This window comes from Neophocaena asiaeorientalis, unplaced genomic scaffold, assembly GCF_003031525.2.
Source record: "Neophocaena asiaeorientalis asiaeorientalis breed wild unplaced genomic scaffold, Neophocaena_asiaeorientalis_V1.1 scaffold1335, whole genome shotgun sequence".
NCBI classification, from domain to species: domain Eukaryota; kingdom Metazoa; phylum Chordata; class Mammalia; order Artiodactyla; family Phocoenidae; genus Neophocaena; species Neophocaena asiaeorientalis.
The window spans coordinates 155,382-175,626 of NW_020172361.1; the positions used below are offsets into that span (position 1 = coordinate 155,382).

Consider the following 20,245-nt stretch of genomic DNA (forward strand, 5'->3'; position numbering starts at 1 on the left):
TACTTTCCATGTGTCTCTTCTGATTCTCTACAGTGTAGAGAGCTGGATGGCAAGACCAAATTAAGTACCCTATTTGGTGAAAGCATTTTCCTGTCAAAGTAATATGTCTTTTCCTTCCCATGAGGAAGATCTTCGGATTTTCCATGAACTTGATGTGTCTTTTTTCTTTAAGTTATGTTTCATTTTTGTTTGTTTGTGTTTATGCTTCTCTTGTTTCTATTGCAGTTTGGCCTTGGTTTTACCAACCTACAGTTTTTACTATATAAAAGCCAAAATAGAAGAGACAATAACTCAGGCCAGATGTAAGTACTGTGAAAGCGACTTCAGGGTCTGTTTGTTATCTCCTAGTGCCAGAGGTTTAAATACGTCTAGAATTTGGAATACCCAAGGCTTATACATTTTAGTGGGTGTTATTACCAAATCAGCAGCAATGATTCTAACCCATTCCAAACATGCAAGGAACAAGAAGTATTCTACATGGATAGAATATGAGCAGGTACTCCAGTCTCACTGGCAGTCCCTACCACCCTCCCCTGCCTTGCTTTGTGCTCATAGAATCATTGCAGCGCTGTGTCCTCTGTTGCTATTGTTTTAAGGGTCTGCTAGCTGGCACAAAATGTTTCACACAGTCTCTACTCATGGCACTCTGCTGGTAGTAGTAAAGTTTTTCTTTTCTTTTTTTTTTTTTTGCATTTGGCAAGAATGATATTATGCTCCACATCGTCGACTTTGTTGGAATAAATTAAATTTTACTGGTCTTTGGCTTTGGTTTGGCAATCAACTTTCTTCTAATTATCCAAATTAATGTTTTCAGTAACTCAAATGGATCAGTTTGGGGGTTTTTTTAAGCGTCATTTGGAATGTGGAGTAATTATTAACACTAGTGCATATTTCAAGTCATTATTAATCTTTATTTTGTTTTGGGTGACTAGCTTCAGTAAAGTAAAATGACCATCATATCCTTTGCATATCACTCAATTATTCCTAACCACCTAAATTTTGTCCGTTACAATAAAGTAAAAAATATATATGCATATATATATGTATATACCTTTTACCTCTGACTGTACATGAACTACAGTTTCTTTCCTTTCTCTGTCAGTTCTTTTTTGGTCTCTGCAGTCCTGATTCTCATTGCACATTGTGGTAATTTAGACCTTTATATTTCCACTTTCACTTGATAGATAGATATGATGGTCTTTTAACAGCCACCAACTTTGCATGAGCTAGTTCTTCACTTGATAAATGAGGGGGTGCCTAGTGGGTCTTTGATGATTGGTAAATGCTTCTGTTTATAGGCTAGCATCATTGGTATTGCACTTGCGTTAGCCACTTTGCAAAACAGACCCTTGAAATAACCACAGTACAGAGAGGGTGCTCTAGTAGTAATTGACAGGGCATATTTTCCAGTCTTCAAAAATATGTGTCTTTTCTTGCAGACTACAGCTGTACATAAGTAAACCTTTGATCTATGCACAATATTTTTATTCAAGAAAGTCATTGAATAAAATATTGTTTGTGACCCCCCTTTGCTTTTACCCTCTTTTTTTTTTGTTTCCCTGCTTTCTCTTTCTGATGGATTTTCCCAGCAAAAAAGGGCAGAATGAAGGGCAAGTATTTTCTTGTTGCTCAATTTCTTTTTGTTTAGTACACTTGACATTTACACTGATATTTCCATTCCTATCGGATACTATCCTCTGTGCTTCTCCTTTGCTAGATTTTCCTCCATGATCACTTAGACCTTAGCGGCAAAAAAGGGGGAAAGAATATGCCTGTGTTTATATGCGTAACCTATTTCACTTTCTGTTTTTTTTCTTAAATACTTGTGTGTTTTTATCCTTGCACTTTCTAATTCATACTAATATGAAGAATGCTATTAATTCACTAAAGGCATTAATGGGTTTATTAAAATCATTTTCTTTATCATGATATTGGTAAAATATTTGACATTTTAAATAAATACCCCTGGTGTAACATTGACAAAAGTCACTTTTTAAAGCATATCTTGGTTATAGTAGGGTTAGTTAGTAAATGGGAAAATTATAGACCTAACATTGTCTTTGATATAACTGTTGTAATCCATGTTATGAAATTAAAATTGATTTTATTACTGTAAAGTATTGGGGATCTTTATATTCATTCATGTGTTTCAGTTTAGGATGGAAATAGTCTGTTTTTATTTTTCCGTGTAAGGTTATTTTTCTAATGCCTTCCTATTGACATCAAATCTCAGGATGCATATTCCGGTTTGTCTAACCCTGTAACATTATCTTTGCAGATTCAGAAACATTGAAGCCGGATAATTTTGAAGAATCTGGCTATACATTCATAGCACCAAGGTAGGTTTTGTTTTCTTTTTTTATAGCTCATTGTGGATATGTAGGGCTTCAAGAACAGGTCTGAGCTGGGGTCAAGACTGCTGTGGATTATGCCATGCCAAATTATGGAACCAAAGGAAACAATAACTTTAAAACTGAAAGAGAATGCTGTTCTTTCATTCATTTACTCATTCAGGTACTTAGCTGCTGTGTGCTAAAGAATATGCTGACTTGGGGATACAGCGGTGAATAGGTTAATGGAGGTTTTGCTTTTGTTGGAACCAACAGTATATCCAAGAAAAACGAAGAGTTGTGAATTTGCATTTGTGACTATGTATACACATACAAACTCTCACTCACTTTCTGTCTCTACACACACACACACACACAGACACACACACACACACTGAGATAGATATGCATAGATATGTACAGATATATACATATATGTGTACATATACACAAGAATGTGTATGCCTCATAGAATGACAACATCATTGATTTTTTTAACCGAAGTTTTTGGGAAATATATTTTAATACAGTGAGATTTTCTCACATAATTTTTAAGATTAGCATTCTTTCCTCCTAACCAATTTTACTTCTCTCGCTTATAATCCCCCTTCCGTAGCTCTAATATACATCTTCACCTCTACCTCTATTTTCTTATAATTATTTGAAACTCCATTCAAGGATCCAAGATTATTCTTTATTTCTATTTCTTTCCTTAGTTTTTGACTCCCACTCTCCATCAGACACATGTAATAAGACAAATCAACAGAAGTCCTATTACCCTAGGCTACTGAATAAAATAGATTCAGAAGCTTATAGTATCCAATTCTCACAATTTTTCCTTCTTAAAGAAATTGCTCTAAGAAGGCTCCTAACAACTGGTCTCAGTTATTCTTTCTGTTTCTGCATAAGACTATCTGAATTTTTGGTTCTTATTGAAAGTAGGGAATATATATAACTTTTTGAGAAATCTCTGTTAACTAAGCATATTTCTGGCTTTGTGAGTGACTCTGCCCTCAAGCAGTGTTCCTGCTTGAACTGCCTTCAGGCTTGGACACTGCTGATCCCACGCTTTGACATTCTGCCTCCTCTTGCTTAATGACATACTTTTCTGGTTTTCTTCCTCCCTCCCTGGCTGCATATTCAGTCTCTTTCATGAGCTTCCCTTCTTGTGCACTTCACTCATATGAAGCTGCTGGCCTGGGCTCTCTTATCTTCCTGTTTTGAGTCTACAGACATAGCACAGACGCCCACTATTCTGTGTCTACAGTTTGGGGTGATGGCTCCCAAATCTACAGGATGTTGGTAACATCTAGAAACAAAATAGGCATACTGTGTGGTTTATTGACCTTACATTATAATATAAGATCAAACAATATATTTCCAGACTTTATGTCTACCCTACATATTTTAATATGAGACTTCATGTTTATGGAGCCTAATAGGAATCTCTCTTCAAGGTGCTCCAATTCATGATCTCCTGAACATTTGTCCTCTTTGGAAAACTCTTCTTTCTGTGTTGCCTCAGTGACAAAAATACTGTTCTCCGCAAATACCCAGTCTTGAAACCTGATAGATGTCTTTGCTCCCTTTCCTTTATATGGAACTTCTGGTCGATCAACAAGTCTTGCCCCATAGAATTGATCTTATGAGTATCAGGTATGTCTGTCAAACTCTGCTGCCTTTGTTCTAGTTCAGGCTAGTGCCTTCCTCACTTAAACTCCTAAGGCTGCCTCTTAATTGATCTCCCTGCCTCCAGTATTTCTCCCTTACTTCCAATTTCTGTCTCCTTTCTGTAAGCAGAGTGAGTCTCTAAACTTTCAATAACATTATGTTTCTCATCTGTTAAATACTAACCAGTGGCTTCGTATTATCCCCATGATAATCGATACTGTATAGGAAAGCTTTCAAATCTTCTGTCACTAGGTCCCAGTTTACCAGTGTGGTTCCCTATACTCTAAATCGGGGGCTGACAAGCTACAGCCTGCAGTTTTACGTATAAAACTTTATACGTAAAGTTTTATTAGAACACAGCCGCAGGCATTTGTTGATGTATTGCCTGTGGCTGCTTTCGCTACAAAGGCAGAGCCGAGGGGTTGTGGCCTAGACCTTTTATCCCATAGAGCCTGAATCATTTACTCTCTTGCCCTTTAAGAAACAGTCTGTCAACCTCTGCTTTAAAGTCTAGCCACACTAAACTTTTCTTATTTCCTAAAATGCATTGTTTTTTCCTCCTTACTGCTTTTCATCCACTAATTTTCTTTTCTATTTTGGATTGAACACACACACCTCCAGTCCTTCCCAAACTCCAACTTCAAAGCTCCTTGATCTGGGAATTTCTTTCCCATCATCACTGGATTAGACATCCTTGCTGACTGCTTCATAGAATCCTGTATTTCCCGTACTAGAGTACTGGCCACATTTCATTTTATTTTCCCCAACACAGACATGACGGCATCTGTTGGACTTACCATTCAATACTCAACATCAAATCTACTGATTGGCACACAGTGGAGGCCTCATAAATAGTTGACGACTGGAGAATCTATAAATGTATGAAAAGTATTTTAAAAATCATATTATTATAATACCTACAATCTTACTAGCAATTTTTTGATACAAGTTACTTTGGGCCACTGCTAAAACTAGTTTTAGCTGGAAAGCAGAATATTACTGTAGCACAGGGGTGAGAAGAGGTTGAGATACTGGGTGCCCTGTGTTGATGAGACTCTCCCTTCGAGCATGGTAAACATCCAGGAATTCCCAGAGAAGATAAATATATCTCTCAATCTCAATTCCCAATTCATAGACAGTGGATTTTGTTATAGTTCAGCAAGGATTAGCATATGGATCATTTCTGTGGCCTGTCACGTTCAATATCAATATGACTGGCTGGAAGACTAGAATTCACCTGTGTGTTCGGGGAAGGAGCAAATAGCAGAGGAGGGAAGAAATGTTGTAGCTTGTGGGAGAAACAGTGAGTGTTCACCCCAGTTAACATGTGTTAAGCCTTTTACATGTATGATTTACATGTATGATTTGATTATATTTACCCCTCAAAAGAGCTCTATAATAAATTAGTGTTATATATTATCCTATTTCACAGATCCGGAAACAGTTTTAGAGATGTTAAATAATACGGGATTTGAATCTGTTTCCTTGCTACTCTAAGGTATAAATATCTACACTGAATATGCAAATACTTAGTTAGGGAATCTCAAAAGAATGTCCAGTACAGCTGAGTAAAATAGTTTTGTAGGGAACATTTCCTGGAAACATGAGCATTGGATGTGTATTCAAAGATTTGTGGAAAGTAAACTGATAGAAAATTGGGATAAAGAAAAAATTGGTGAGAAAAGGGAGACGTTTATGTAGCATAGAATATCCAGCATATGTTTTTGTCACTGTTATTAATGGGAAACAGTGAAGCAAACTCTAGAGAAAGACTTTCAGGATCTGTTTCCCAGATTTTCATGGTCATAGCTGTGTTACTCAGATTCTCTGCATCTTAGTTTCTTTACTTGCAAAATGGTGCTAACAATAATACCTACCTCGTATAGTTTTTATAAGCTTTAAGTGAGATAATATTGCATGCAGAATATTTAGCATACCTCTTGGTATGACATGATCTTAAATAAATATTATTTATTATTTTATTTACTTTTTTGCGGTACGCGGGCCTCTCACTGCTGTGGCCTCTCCCGTTGCGGAGCACAGGCTCCGGACACGCAGGCTCAGCGGCCATGGCTCACGGGCCCAGCCACTCCGCGGCATGTGGGATCTTCCCGGACCGGGGCATGAACCCGCGTTCCCTGCATCGGCAGGCGGACTCTCAACCACTGTGCCACCAGGGAAGCCCTTATTTATTATTACTAATGCTTATATTAAGAGGTCAGAGCAGGAGGGATAGTTATTTAATAAAACGTGTTATGGGAATTTCCTGGTGGTCCAGTGGTTAGGACTTGGCACACTGCCATGGGCCCGGGTTCAATCCCTGATTGGGGAACTAAGATCCCGCAAGGCATGTGGTGTGGCCAATAATAATAATAAAGGATGTTAAAAAGCAGTTATTTTAAAATAATTTAAAGAAGAAAGCTCATGAAATTTAAAGGTAGAACCATTTTTGTTAATTCTTAAATAATTAAACTCTTTGATCCTAGTTAGTACTCGGTTTTTGCAATTTCCTTAAATTTTGAAAACTACTGGAAAGGAAAGCATGGAGAATACAGATGTGTGGAGCATTATTCCTATCTTTAAGAGAATTACAGTCATAGGGATGAAAGTCTACAACATGGATTAATTTTTCTATCTTTCTTGGATAATCAGAAATGAAAAAGCACTTCAAAGATAAGTTAGAATAAGAAAGAAAAGTATGTGATCACCAGTAATTCAATGCTAATCTGAGATGTATGACCTATGTAAGTTCGTGGAATAGAATGAGAACAAACTGACTTTCTAGAAATAAATAATTTGCCAAATTTCTAATACCAAAGATCTTTTAGTTTGCAGCCATTTAAGTTACAAATCTCATTTTGGTCAGAAACACAAAGTGACCAAAAAAGATTATATAGCTTTGAGGCCCTGAAGGTATTTTCAGCAAATCGAAATTGAATTTGTTCCTTTAAAGCCATCCAGAGGTTTCTCCACCTTGCTACTTTAATCTGTTTTAGGGGAAAAAAAAAAAAAATTCCTTAGGAAAGTAATGATCAATATGCCTAAGATTGATCTCTTTTAGAAAAACAGTGCCTCATAGAAAGTTTATCAGCAGAGTCTATCCCACACGTCCTGAGGGAACGCAGCAGTGGTGGTAACCACAGTTATTGCCTGTCATGCACTTTCCTGGGGTGGTTCCTTTGGGAGAGACCTTAAGAAATGCTGATTATCTCCAGTTGTCAAGCTCCCAGGCCTGTGCTGAACAATCCTTAGGCTAACAGGCAACCGATGTTGATGCTGTCTGTCTAGACGTACATTCACATCCCAAATATTTCAGTCAGGCTCTTGCTACTTACTACCTAGTGCACAGGCACCCTGCTCTGCCTGGTGTGTGACTTTCTGTTGTCCCGGCTCATTCTTACTACTGGAGAACTCATTCCCCTGACACAACATTCAGCGTTGTGTTTTCTCATGTCGCAGTTGTTTAAATTCTTTCACTTCTGCTCATGTCCTAATTCAACAACTCTCCTTAATGGTAGTTCAGCACTTTCACTGCTTTTGCCATTAGGATACATCAAAAGGTCAATAATATCTTTAGACTCCTTCAGAGTTCGGCACAGCCGAGCCAGCAAGGATCAAAACAGAAACAAAACATAACATGATGACGTTGTCTAAACTAACTGCTCACAACACGGACAGCCTTCTATCGGTAGAGGTCAAAGCTGCTTTTGGCCTGAAGCTTTGTAAGTATAAAAGCTCACAGAGTGAAAGTTCAAAGCACAGTGTAGGTTATGTTAAAACACTAATTAGGGATCTGAAGACTTGGCTTCCCCTCAGGGCTCGACCACTTGCTAGTTAGGTGCCTTTGAGTAAATCTTTTTACATCTTTGAATCTCAGTTTCCTCACTATTAAAATATTAAATTACCTTCTGATAAAGGTATTTTTAGGATTAAGTGATTAAAAGAAAATTTTAGAAATGCCTTCTAGACAATAACATGGAATTTTTAAATTCCATGTTTTATTAATGATTTTATTAATAATTATTTCATTTAGTCCTTCTAAAACATTCTATTTAATCCTTCTAAAACCTTCCCATCAGCTTCTAATTCTGTGCGATCCTAGTTCAATGTAATTGGCCTTTTGACTTCCAGGCTAGTGTTATTTCCAAAAAAGCATAGCATTGTGGGAAGAAATCAACTTTAGCTCTGTCAATAATTTAATGGGTATTATGAAAACTTTTTAAACCTTGTCTCTAAACGAAAATTTTCCATGAACCGAGAAGTCTTGTTTTTGAAGTTCTGACATTCTTTTCCTCTCTGCAGCTTTGTATTTAGATGTTTACTTTTTGCATCTGAAAATGTTTACTTTTTGATTGCATTTTTGTCTTGACTATTTGATTATCCAGTCTGTTAGTTGTATTAACCTAGTTATTATAATTGCAATCTTCTTATAATATTTATGTTGCCTTACATTTATTCTTAATTTCCAAAACACTTAGGACAGCAGTTCTCAAAGTATAGAACCCTGTGGGGGTTCGTTCCAAAGTCTCTTTCAGAGAATCTGCACGGACAAAGCTGTTTTCCTAACAATGTTAAATGGCATTTGTGTTTTTCATCGTATTGACATTTGCAGTGACAGTACAAAAGCAATGGTGAGCTGATACCTTATCAGGAATCAAGACAATGGTACTAAAGACTACTGGTAGCCACTGTAATCTTCATTGCCAGGCACCCACATTGGGGAAAAAGCCAGTGTCACTTTAAAATATCCTTGATTAAAGCAGTAAGAATTATTAATTTTACTGAGGTTTACCCATGAGTATATGTCTTTTAATACTCTGTGTAAAAAAAAAAAAAAAAAAAGGAAGTTTTACTGCATACCAGAGTAACTTGCCTATCTCCAAAAATTGTGTGAATTGAGAGCTAAAATAGGAGCTTCTTGCTTTTTTTCCATGAGATATCATTTTACTAGAAAGAATGAATGACAGAGGAACTGTGGTTATTCAGACTTGGGTATTTGGCAGACATTTTCCCAAAAATTAGTTAAGTGAGCCTTTTACTTTGAAGAAAACAACTGAAAGTATTTGTTCCCAATGACAAAACCTGAACTTCAAACAAAAATTAGAATTTTAGGAAAGTTACATATTCATTACTGTAAGCATGACAGCTTCCCCATAGTTATAGACTTATCTGGTGAGATCAGTGATGTTATTAATCAATGTGAATTTTCATTATTGTGTAATAAAATATGTTACCGTTTAGAACATCTGCATTATTCATATCTTCCAAGTAACCAATTTATGATGTGATAAAAATCATGATGGGTAAAAGATTCATTCAAAATGTAAGATGGTACATTGAATTTTAATATAACAGAGTACAAAATGTTCATTGGTATTGTTTCAGATTCCATAGCACAAATTACGAATCAAGAAATTGCACATAATCAAGTTTTAGTGTGTTACTCAAGAAAAAAGAACACCCACAATTATCTGAAAAGATTATTAAAATAATTTTCCTTTCCAACTGATGATCTGTGTGAGCACTTACTTCTTTCATGTGCCAAAACAATCTTGCAGTCAGCTGAATGCAGAGACATTAGTGTCTTTTCTTAAGTCGGTAATTACAGATATGTGCAAATAACTAAATCAATGCCACTTTATTTTACTCGATTTTTTAAAATAGTAATTTCTCAAAAACACGTTAACACAATGGGTTTTTTGTAGATATTTGATAAATATATATCTTTAAATTTCTCAGTCTTAATTTCTATATGTAAATTGCTAACCTACCGCATAAAATGACAATAGTACAGTAGGAGTAACAGAAGCCAACACTTATTGGGCACTTCTGTCCAGAGTTCAAATGGTTAATATATTTAATATATAATCCTGACCACTTGATTTTAAAGTATTATTCCATTATAAGGAGGAGGAAATGGAGATAACCAGAATTCAACAGCTTGCAAAGTCATGCAGCTAGTAAAAAGTTTAAAAATTAAGTGTTTTCACTACCTATGCTTACTGTGTACATTTTTGTCAAGTTGTGATTTTAATACCTAATATCCTAAACTATTTTTTTCAGAGATTACTGCAATGATCTTAAAATATCAGATAATAACACCGAATTTCTTTTAAATTTTAATGAGCTTATTGATAGAAAAACTCCAAACAACCCATCATGTAAGTATGCATTAATTTGCAATAATTGCTTCACTGTGGTTATATCCAAAGTAGTCAAATCGTGGTTCAATTTAGTTTGTTGGTATGCTGGTTTATTTATTTACTTTTTGAAGTTTTAATAGTAATAATTTGACCCTTAATTTTTTTAATATGTTACAGAAATTTTATTCTGTTATTAAGTAAAATCCAATGTTCAAATCTAGGTATTCAATATTTGCAAAAGGTTAGATGTAAATAGTATATGCTTATTACCTTGTTCCTCTCAAATTTGGGAAACTGAATTTGGAATGATCTTTTGAAGGTTCTTTATTGCATTGTTCTTTCCTCTACGCAGAGGAAAACACATTTTATTTTATTTATTCTTTACATCTCTATTAGAGTATAATTGCTTTATGGTGTGTTAGTTTCTGCTTTATAACAAAGTGAATCACTTATACATATACATATGTTCCCATATCTGTTCCCTCTTGCACCTCCCTCCCTCCCTCCCACCCTCCCTATCCGACCCCTCCCGGCGGTCACAAAGCCCCGAGTTGATCTCCTTGTGCTATGCGGCTGCTTCCCACTAGCTATCTATGTTACATTTGGTAGTGTATATATGTCCATGCCTCTCTCGCGCTTTGTCACAGCTTACCCTTCCCCCTCCCCATATCCTCAAGTCCATTCTCTAGTAGGTCTGTGTCTTTATTCCTGTCTTACCCCTAGGTTATTCATGACATTTTTTTTTCTTAAATTCCATATATATGTGTTAGCATACGGTATTTGTCTTTCTCTTTCTGACTTGCTTCACTCTGTATGACAGACTCTAGGTCTATCCACCTCATTACAAATAGCTCAATTTCGTTTCTTTTTATGGCTGAGTAATATTCCATTGTATATATGTGCCACACCTTCTTTATCCATTAATCCGATGTTGGACACTTAGGTTGATTCAATTTGGGATGATTCGTTGTCTGTTCATGTATTGCACAGATGCAGGGTACATCAAGTTGATTGTGGAGATTTAATCTGCTGCTTCTGAGGCTGCTGAGAGAGAGTTCCCTTTCTCTTCTTTGTTCGCACAGCTCCCGGGGTTCAGCTTTGAATTTGACCCCGCCTCTGCTTGTATGTCGCCGGAGGGCTTCTGTTCTTTGCTCAGACAGGACGGGGTTAAAGAAGCAGCTGCTTCGGGGACTCTGGCTCACTCAGGCCGGGGGGAGGCAGGGGCACAGAGTGCGGGGTGGGCCTGTGGTGGCAGAGGCCCGCGCGAAGTTGCACCAGCCTGAGGCGCGCCGTGCGTTCTCCCGGGGAAGTTGTCCCTGGTTCCCGGGACCCTGGCAGTGGCGGGCTGCACAGGCTCCCCGGAAGCGGGGTGTGGATAGTGACCTGTGCTCACACACTGGCTTCTTGGTGGTGGCAGCAGCAGCCTTAGCGTCTCATGCACGTCTCTGGGGCCCGCGCTTTTAGCCGCGGCTTGCGCCTGTCTCCGGAGCTCCTTTAAGCAGCGTTCTTAATCCCCTCTCCTCGCGCACCAGGAAACAAAGAGGGAAGAAAAAGTCTCTTGCCTCTTCGGCAGGTCCAGACTTTTCCCCGGACTCCCTCCCGGCCAGCTATGGCGCACTATCCCCCTTCAGGCTGTGTTCACGCCGCCAGTCCTCTCCCTGCGCTCCGACAGAAGCCCGAGCCTCAGCTCCCAGCCCCACCTGCCCCGGCAGGTGAGCAGACAAGCCTCTCCGGCTGGTGAGTGCCAGTCGGCACCGATCCTCTGTGCGCGAATCTCTCTGCTTTGCCCTCCGCACCCCTGTTGCTGCGCTCTCCTCCGTGGCTCCGAAGCTCCCCCCTCCACCCCCCCACGGTCTCCGCCCGTGAAGGGGCTCCTAGTATGTGGAAACCTTTCCTCCTTCACGGCTCCCTCCCACTGGTGCAGGTCCCGTCGCTATCCTTTTGTCTCTGTTTATTCTGTTTTCTTTTTCCCTACCCAGGTACGTGGGGAGTTTCTTGCCTTTTGGGAGGTCTGAGGTCTTCCGCCATCGTTCAGTAGATGTTCTGTAGGAGTTGTTCCACGTGTAGATGTATTTCTGGTGTATCTGTGGGAAGGAAGGTCATCTCCTTGACTTACTCTTAACGCCATCTTCCCCTCGTCCTGGGGTTTTATCTTGATCACAGTTAACGTTAATCTTAAAAGTATGCATCTATAATTTACCATTTTATGAAGTAAATCAAGTTAGAATGGCTAAATTTTAGTAGTTTTTAACAATTTTGTCTTTCAGAGAAATTTGCATCATTTATACTCTGAAACCTCATAGAGATTTGTGGATTCTGGGCTCTTAAAACATTTAAAAATCTTAACTGTTTTTTCTTCCTAAAATTACCCTATTTATTAAAAAGTACAATCAGGAGAAAAGGCAGTATACTTAGGAAATAAGAGAGAAAAACCAACTGCCTGGCAAAAATTACCTTAGTAAATATAACTTGAAGATAAAAGTACACATAAATGACTTGTTTGTTCTCTTTCTCCTTCTTCCATCTTCTCCCTTCTGCTCTCCCTCGTCCTTCTTCTCTCTTTTTCTTTTCTTCTTAAAAGTTATTTCTCCTGCTATCAGGAAAGGTTAAATAAAGCATTTCCTCAGTTATAAAAAAAGAAAATCCCTTCTTAAAGCTGTCTCTCAAACCTATATTTATCTCATAAGAAATTACAACTGAGCACCTCTAAGACGAGTTAGCCGGTTGCTCGAAAGAGCCACTCTGGAAACCTGTCATGGGTGGGTGAAGTCTGCATTGATCATGCCTGAACACAAGTGATTTCAAAACTTTCTGCTCAGTGTGAGCTCGTTCTGAGCAGAACCTTTACAATGTTATTATTTATTTCCAAGAGAGAACTGAAATAATATCATTGAATACTCCTTTAATTGGATGTCTCGTCTCAGAGAAGTACAAGTGTTTAAAGAAAATACTTTTAGTAAAATAGCGCTAACATCCATAGTGTTATTTATGTTCTTCAGTCTCTTTCTTCATTTCAATTAACTTTTTTCTGCCTCCCCTATAATTCTGTGGGAAATGTTTGAGATGATTATATAAAAAATTGAGAACTTACTAGATGTTTTATTATAAGAGTTAATAGCTATGAAATAATTTCTATTTTCCTGTGACAGTGTTATAGATTTTTCTCAATCATACTTTACCTCATGTTATCAATAATCTGTAAAACCAACTCTAAAAGTAGATATCCGTGATTGAAATGTAACTGTCCTAAACGTTTTTTTTTAAAGAGGTACAAGTTTAACTTTGCTTTATAAAAGTACTTAATCCATCAGTAAAATTACAATTCTCATCTATTGTTTAAGTTAATTTATTAAACTACCTAAGTGTGAATGCTGTAGAGTGGTTGTCTTCTTCATATTGTTCTTTATTTTTGAATTAAAGTAAAAATGAAAAGTGTAAATGTATAAAATGGTAAAGCTTAATACTAATAATCTATTTATTGCATGTAACCAGCTGCAGGAGACAGATTTCAGGATTGATTTTAGGCTTAGAGCATAATGAAAATATGAATCGAACTATGAAATTACTTGCAACATTGATTTATATTACAGATTAAAACAATGGTCTCTTTTGTTTTACCTAAAAGGATTTAAGAATTAAAAGGATTTAAGAATTAAAATATATCACTCACTTTCCAAAAGGATTATTTTTTTATAGTGATTGCTTCTAAAACAATGTAATAAAAGTTCCTAGAATGAATGGAAATGAAGTCTAAAATATGGATTAAATTGACCCTTTAATCTTGAGTGAAAGATACATTGAGGTAAAGTAATTAAAAGGAACTAAAATGTTTTCTAGCCTATGCCACCCCAAACTCTTGTGGTAATACAATATTAACTAAGACCATATATTCCATATCTGAATAAAATAAAAAAAGAAGTGTGAAGTTTCAGTCGGTACTTGTAGGTTATTTCAGAGCTTTATGGGCTTAGAGCAGAGAAGCCAAGAGAAAGGGAAGAAGGCAACATTTTTTGTTTAAGAGAGTGTATTCATTGACCCTTGGTCCTCGTCATCTCTTCCCTCCATTACCTTCAAACCTGGGCTAATACTCTCTTCAGTTACTCCAGAAGTGACAGCCTGAAGCCTGTGCTCTTTCATCAGTACCAGCAGATTCCAAAAGCCGGTCTTGGAGCAGTGCTGGTCTGTGATAAGTTAATCTGTTCCTTGGCCCCAAAACAGAAAACAAAGAAAACCCTATATGTATTATGTAGTTTTATATTTAGGCATAAAATCGTCTGTGAAATTATGATACTTTGGAATCCTTATCTTTTTGATAGCATTTATAAAATAATTTGCCTAATTTAGAATTGGTTTTTCCACTTCTAATTTTGTCCATATCCTGAAAAATGGAAGAGGAACAATATAAAAAAATGTAGAAAATTAATAAGGTTACATTTTTAAATTCATAGAAATATTATCCACTCTAAATTGCTTCTGGAAATAGAAAATGTTTGTTTCATTACTATCCTAATTAAACTATATGGGTGTAATTGAGGCTTTCCTTCTCTGTTAGGCAATACGGACTTGATTAATAGAGTCTTGCTGGATGCCGGCTTTACAAATGAACTTGTCCAGAATTACTGGAGTAAGCAGAAAAACATGTAAGTGTTTGTCTTATTAATAAAAGATATATATTCTGTATCTCAGTTTAGCTTCTCTCTGGGAAATTTTTGGAAAATAAGTGTCAAATTTAAAGTTTATTATTTATCTTTAATAACCGTTTCCCAAGAAAACCATTTTTCAGTTGTTGACAACTTGAATTTTCAGTTGTGGGTGTGTGTCAGGACTAACATCTACCATTACTCAGCTTTACGCATGTATATGCCACAGTGTGAATGATCAAATTAAATAGGTGTGCTTGCGTGTGTCTCAGTGTTGGTGGTAAACTAGGGCTTCTAGTGAATGTTCAGTTAGCTTTCTAATAGCCCTGCCCTACAGCCAGTCAAGACAGGGAGAAATCTGACGATGGTTCTCATTTCCAGTCTCTTCTCCGCCCCATTTCCAATCAACCACCAAGTGCTAAATATTGTTTCTAAAAATGTTTTCCTCTCTGCTTCATACTCAGGGTTCTAATTGTTTTCCATATCTAAGAAATCACAGCAGCTGATGTCTCTGCCTTTAGGGCTTCCAATTCCTCTGCCCACGGGCCCCAGGCTGTTCTCCATGTAACTCATACTTTCCAGAGTCTCACTTTTAAAACGGAGCCCTAACTTCAGGGTGAAGGTGAAGCAGCCTCTCCAGCGTGGATTTCATGATCACTCATGAGCTGACCATTCTTCAGAAGCTTATACTTGCAACTTTACCTCCTGTTGTTTCTCACCTCATGCCTTATGCTTTTATTACACCAAATACTATACCACTCTTCACTAGCTTTCCCTTACATGTACTCTTTTCTTTACATGTGATGTCTTCCTGTCATCTGTGTTAACTCCCATTCCATCTTCAGCATGCAGCTATCTCATTATTTCTTATGAAATGTCTTCCTTAAGCATCCTCCCTTTAACTATTTCTTAGATATTTTAAGAAATATCTAAAAACTATGTTTTATTAAAACATAGTTTACATCTATTGATACATTTACTTCGGCTTCCTTTATCTCAGGAACTCATTCTGTTTCTCTTTGTACCACCAACACCTAAACTAACACCTTACAAAGAATAAGTTGAATGAAATTTCCTTCTTTTGTCTTCTGTTCCAGCAAGGGAGTGAAAGCACGGTTTGTTGTGACTGATGGTGGGATTACCAGAGTTTATCCCAAAGAGTAAGTTCAAATAGCATCTGTAAAAATTACTAGATTACAAAGGACTACTCCAAGGATCTGTACCTTACTGTATAAGGAAGCCATTCTTCAGAGAAACTGATCATTATTAGTAGTTAAATTGGAATTCACCTGAAGTACTTAATTATTAAAATACTCCATTTCTTTCAAAAATGCTATTATAATTCTTCAGTGATGTTTTTGCTTGTAATATATATTACAACATTGAAGAGGTTATCAGAGAGATTTCTCTCTTCATAGACATAAGCTAACCTGGTTAAATGAACATAATGCTTATTACATATATGTCAATTGGCAATGTTTGCATAGCACTTCATTGTTTTCACTGTTCTATGGATTTTATCTGTGTTTATCTTCAGAAGAGTCCATAAAGTGGGCTGTGTAGGCTTATTAATTGACTTATTAACTGACTTGTCTATAATAACCTAGCTAGTAAATGGCAGAGTAAAACTAGACGTCAGCTTTTTCTGCTCCTTAGTTTAATTCTAAGCAGATCTGTTGCTTAGTAGTGAATGTCATTTGCACCATCAATTACCACTAACTTCCTTAGACATACCTGAGATACAGACATATCTGTAAAGTTTAGTGGTGTCCACAAAGAGAAAAGTAAGGTATCGAGTAGATTAAAGAATAAAAATGATGACCCATTTCCTCCTTAGGGCTGGAGAAAATTGGCAAGAAAACCCAGAAACATATGAGGACAGCTTTTATAAAAGAAGTCTTGATAACGATAACTATGTTTTCACTGCTCCGTACTTTAACAGTAAGTATTGCTTTAGAATTCAGCCATCTCAATTCCTTTTTTAAAAATAAATTATTGCTACTACCTACTTCCCCCCACACAAACAATATATTTTATATTATTTGCTCAGAATAGTCATCATTAAGCATATACCATGTGCACGACATTGGAAGGACAGAAGCATCCATTTAGTTGAGGAAGTAAAATGCATCTACAAGAAATCAGCCACCCAGTAGTGTAAAGACAGCATATCTACAGGCATGCATAATACATTGAAACCCATATAGATCATCCCTCATTTCACAAACTGCAAATATATTTAAGAATGTTTAATGAATTTTTAAAATGTAATTAATCAGTTTGCTCTTTAATCGGTATTAGTTGCATAACATTTATAAAAATTAATAATAGCCTATATTTTAAAATACTTTATTGGGTTCTTTCCCTAAAACTTTCTAATTTAATCCTTCACCCTTTCTGGGGGTTGGTTCTACCATCACCATTTTCACAAATGGGGAAACTGAAGTTCAGAGAATTTCAGTTTTTCCAGGAATATGTATCTTTTACAGTTTTACAGCAGTTTTGTGAATCTAAGGTCAGTCTTTCTGCTTTACGTCAGCAGCCTCCCCAATATTGTAGTAAGTGTCAAAGCAGGGATTTGGTGTGCATCCTTTATTGTGAGAGTGATGCAGCCAAGCTGAGTAATTCTCATTCCAGAGTCAATTCATGCAAACCAATTCCTGGACACTCTAATTAGCCTGCTATAAAATGGAAGGAAAGGGAAGAGGAGACCACTTCTTGATAACATATTTATGCTAGAACATTTAAGTAAAACAGTATCCACCTGTACCTATTAAAAGAAATGTAATATTATTTGATTTATCTAGATAGGTCTATTTTTCCTTTTTTAGAAAGTGGACCTGGTGCTTATGAATCAGGCATTATGGTAAGCAAAGCTGTAGAAATATACATCCAAGGAAAACTTCTTAAACCTGCAGGTAAGCACATATATTATACACATACACACAACCAAAATTAAATGTGACCTAATGTTTATATTATCAACTGGCACTGATTATCAGGAAGGCTATCAGAAAGCTTCAACGAAAATAAAGTCAAATTTGAAAAATAAAATGAAACACCATTAGTTACATATGAGATTGGGGATAAAATAAGAGTTGAGTTTTCAAAGAAGTGTGTATGTTTAAACACTCTTGACATAAATTTAGGGAGTCAGTTTCGTGTTGTATATCAAAATTCTAATTGCTGGATTGATCCAGCAATTCCACTCAGAAGTCTATCCTATAAAGTATTTCAAATATACAAAAGTAGATATGGGCAAGGCTGTGAATATTTGTAATAATTTAAACATGAAAAGTTAAGTTTCCATCATTGGGGGAAAAGATAAATTGTGGCATATCTATACTATGTATCTGTTAAAAAGAATTAGGTAGGGATCTATTTTTAAAAATCCTTACAATAAAATATATAGAATAATGAGTCTTTTGGTAAAAGAAATCAAGCAAATGAAAAAGTTCATAAAACTAAACATCAGTGGGAATTAGAAGTGGGCTGGAATGAACAGATGCAGTAAAAGTTAAAAAAAAAAAGTATAATTCAGCATTGTTGAATTTTAGGAAAAAAAGGCCAGATTGAGAAGGTAGATAAACGCCTGTCTGCTCCTGAGGGCAGTTTCACCCCCCAGTGGTTGAACTGCAGACGTTCACTCCATTATTCACTCAGCAACTCATTCACTCCTTCCTTCCTTCTCTCAATTGCTCACTTACTCATTCAATCGTATTCTCTCAATCACTCATTCACGTGCCATGAACTACCTACTCATCCACTCATTTATCCACACTTCAGCAAGCATTTCTTCTTTTGTCTTTTTTTAATATTTTTAACATCTTTATCGGAGTATAATGCTTTACAATGATGTGTTAGTTTCTGCTGTATAACAAAGTGAATCAGCTATACATGTACATATATCCCCATATCTCCTCCCTTTTGCGTCTCCCTCCCACCCTCCTTTTCCCACCCCTCTAGGTGGTCACAAAGCACCGAGCTGATCTCCCTGTGCTATGCGGCGGCTTCCCACTAGCTATTTTACATTTGGTAGTATATATACGTCCATGCCACTCTCTCACTTCGTCCCAGCTTACCCTTCCCCCTCCCCATGTCCTCAAGTCCAGTCTCTACATCTGCATCTTTATTCCTGTCCTCCTCCTAGGTTCTTCAGAACCTTTTTTATTTTTTTTAGATTCCATATATATGTGTTAGCATATGGTATTTGTTTTTCTCTTTCTGACTGACTTCACTCAGTATGACAGTCTCTAGGTCCATCCACCTCACCCCAAATAACTCAATTTCGTTCCTTTCTATGGCTGAGTAATATTCCATTTTATATATGTGCCACATCTTCTTTATCCATTCATCTGTCTGTGGACACTTAGGTTGTTTCCATGTCCTGGCTATTGTAAATAGAGCTGCAGTGAACATTGTGGTACATGACTCTTTTTGAATTATGGTTTTCTCAGGGTATATGCCCAGTAGTGGGATTGCTGGGTCGTGTGGTAGTTCTATTTTTAGTTTTTTAAGGAACTTCCATACTGTTCTCCAAAGTGGCTGTATCAATTCACATTACCATCAACAGTGCAGGAGGCTTCCCTTTTCTCCACACCCTCTCCAGCATTTGTTGTTTGTAGGTTTTCTGATGAGGCCCATTCTAACCGGTGTGAGGTGATACCTCATTGTAGTTTTGATTTGCATTTCTCTAATGATTAGTGATGTTGAGCATTCTTTCATGTGTTTGTTGGCAATCTGTATATCTTCTTTGGAGAAATGTCTGTTTAGGTCTTCTGCCCATTTTTGGACTGGGTTGTTTGTTTTTTTGATATTGAGCTGCATGTGCTGCTTGTATATTTTGGAGATTAATCCTTTGTCAGTTGCTTCGTTTGCAAATATTTTCTCCCATTCTGAGGGTTGTCTTTTCATCTTGTTTATGGTTTCCTTTGCTGTGCAAAAGCTTTGAAGTTTCATTAGGTCCCATTTGTTTATTTTTGTTTTTATTTCCCTTTCTCTAGGAGGTGGGTCAAAAAGGATCTTGCTGTGATTTATGTCATAGGGTGTTCTGCCTATGTTTTCCTCTAAGAGTTTGATAGTGTCTGGCCTTACATTTAGCTCTTTAATCCATTTTGAGTTTATTTTTGTGCATGGTGTTTGTTAGGGAGTGTTCTAATTTCATTCTTTTCCATGTAGCTGTCCAGTTTTCCCAGCACCACTTATTGAAGAGACTGTCTTTTCTCCATTGTATATTCTCAGCAAACATTTCTTAAGCACCTACTGCATGCACTGGTCAGGTTAGGGAAGCCTCTTAAAACCCACCACCTTGAATGACCTCATATTTATAAAGCTATTCCTGACACTCCTTTTTTTAAGCCTCCTTTATTAGTTAATTAACCAGGTTATAGTAAATAAATGTGTGTATAAATGAAGTTTATATAACAGTTTAAGAGCTATTAGCATTACTTTTTAATGAAAA

General features: G+C 36.8%; 1 protein-coding gene across 1 annotated transcript in view; it reads left to right on the forward strand.

Moving 5' to 3' along the window:
* Positions 1-20,245, forward strand: part of LOC112414506 (voltage-dependent calcium channel subunit alpha-2/delta-1) — a 184,620-nt gene that overhangs the window by 135,664 nt on the left and 28,711 nt on the right. The window contains exons 18-25 of the mRNA XM_024766987.1: positions 226-302; positions 1,590-1,610; positions 2,279-2,339; positions 10,065-10,162; positions 14,697-14,784; positions 15,882-15,944; positions 16,622-16,725; positions 17,616-17,702. Coding sequence (XP_024622755.1) covers positions 226-302; positions 1,590-1,610; positions 2,279-2,339; positions 10,065-10,162; positions 14,697-14,784; positions 15,882-15,944; positions 16,622-16,725; positions 17,616-17,702 — 599 coding nt within the window. The remainder of the gene's footprint in view (positions 1-225; positions 303-1,589; positions 1,611-2,278; positions 2,340-10,064; positions 10,163-14,696; positions 14,785-15,881; positions 15,945-16,621; positions 16,726-17,615; positions 17,703-20,245) is intronic.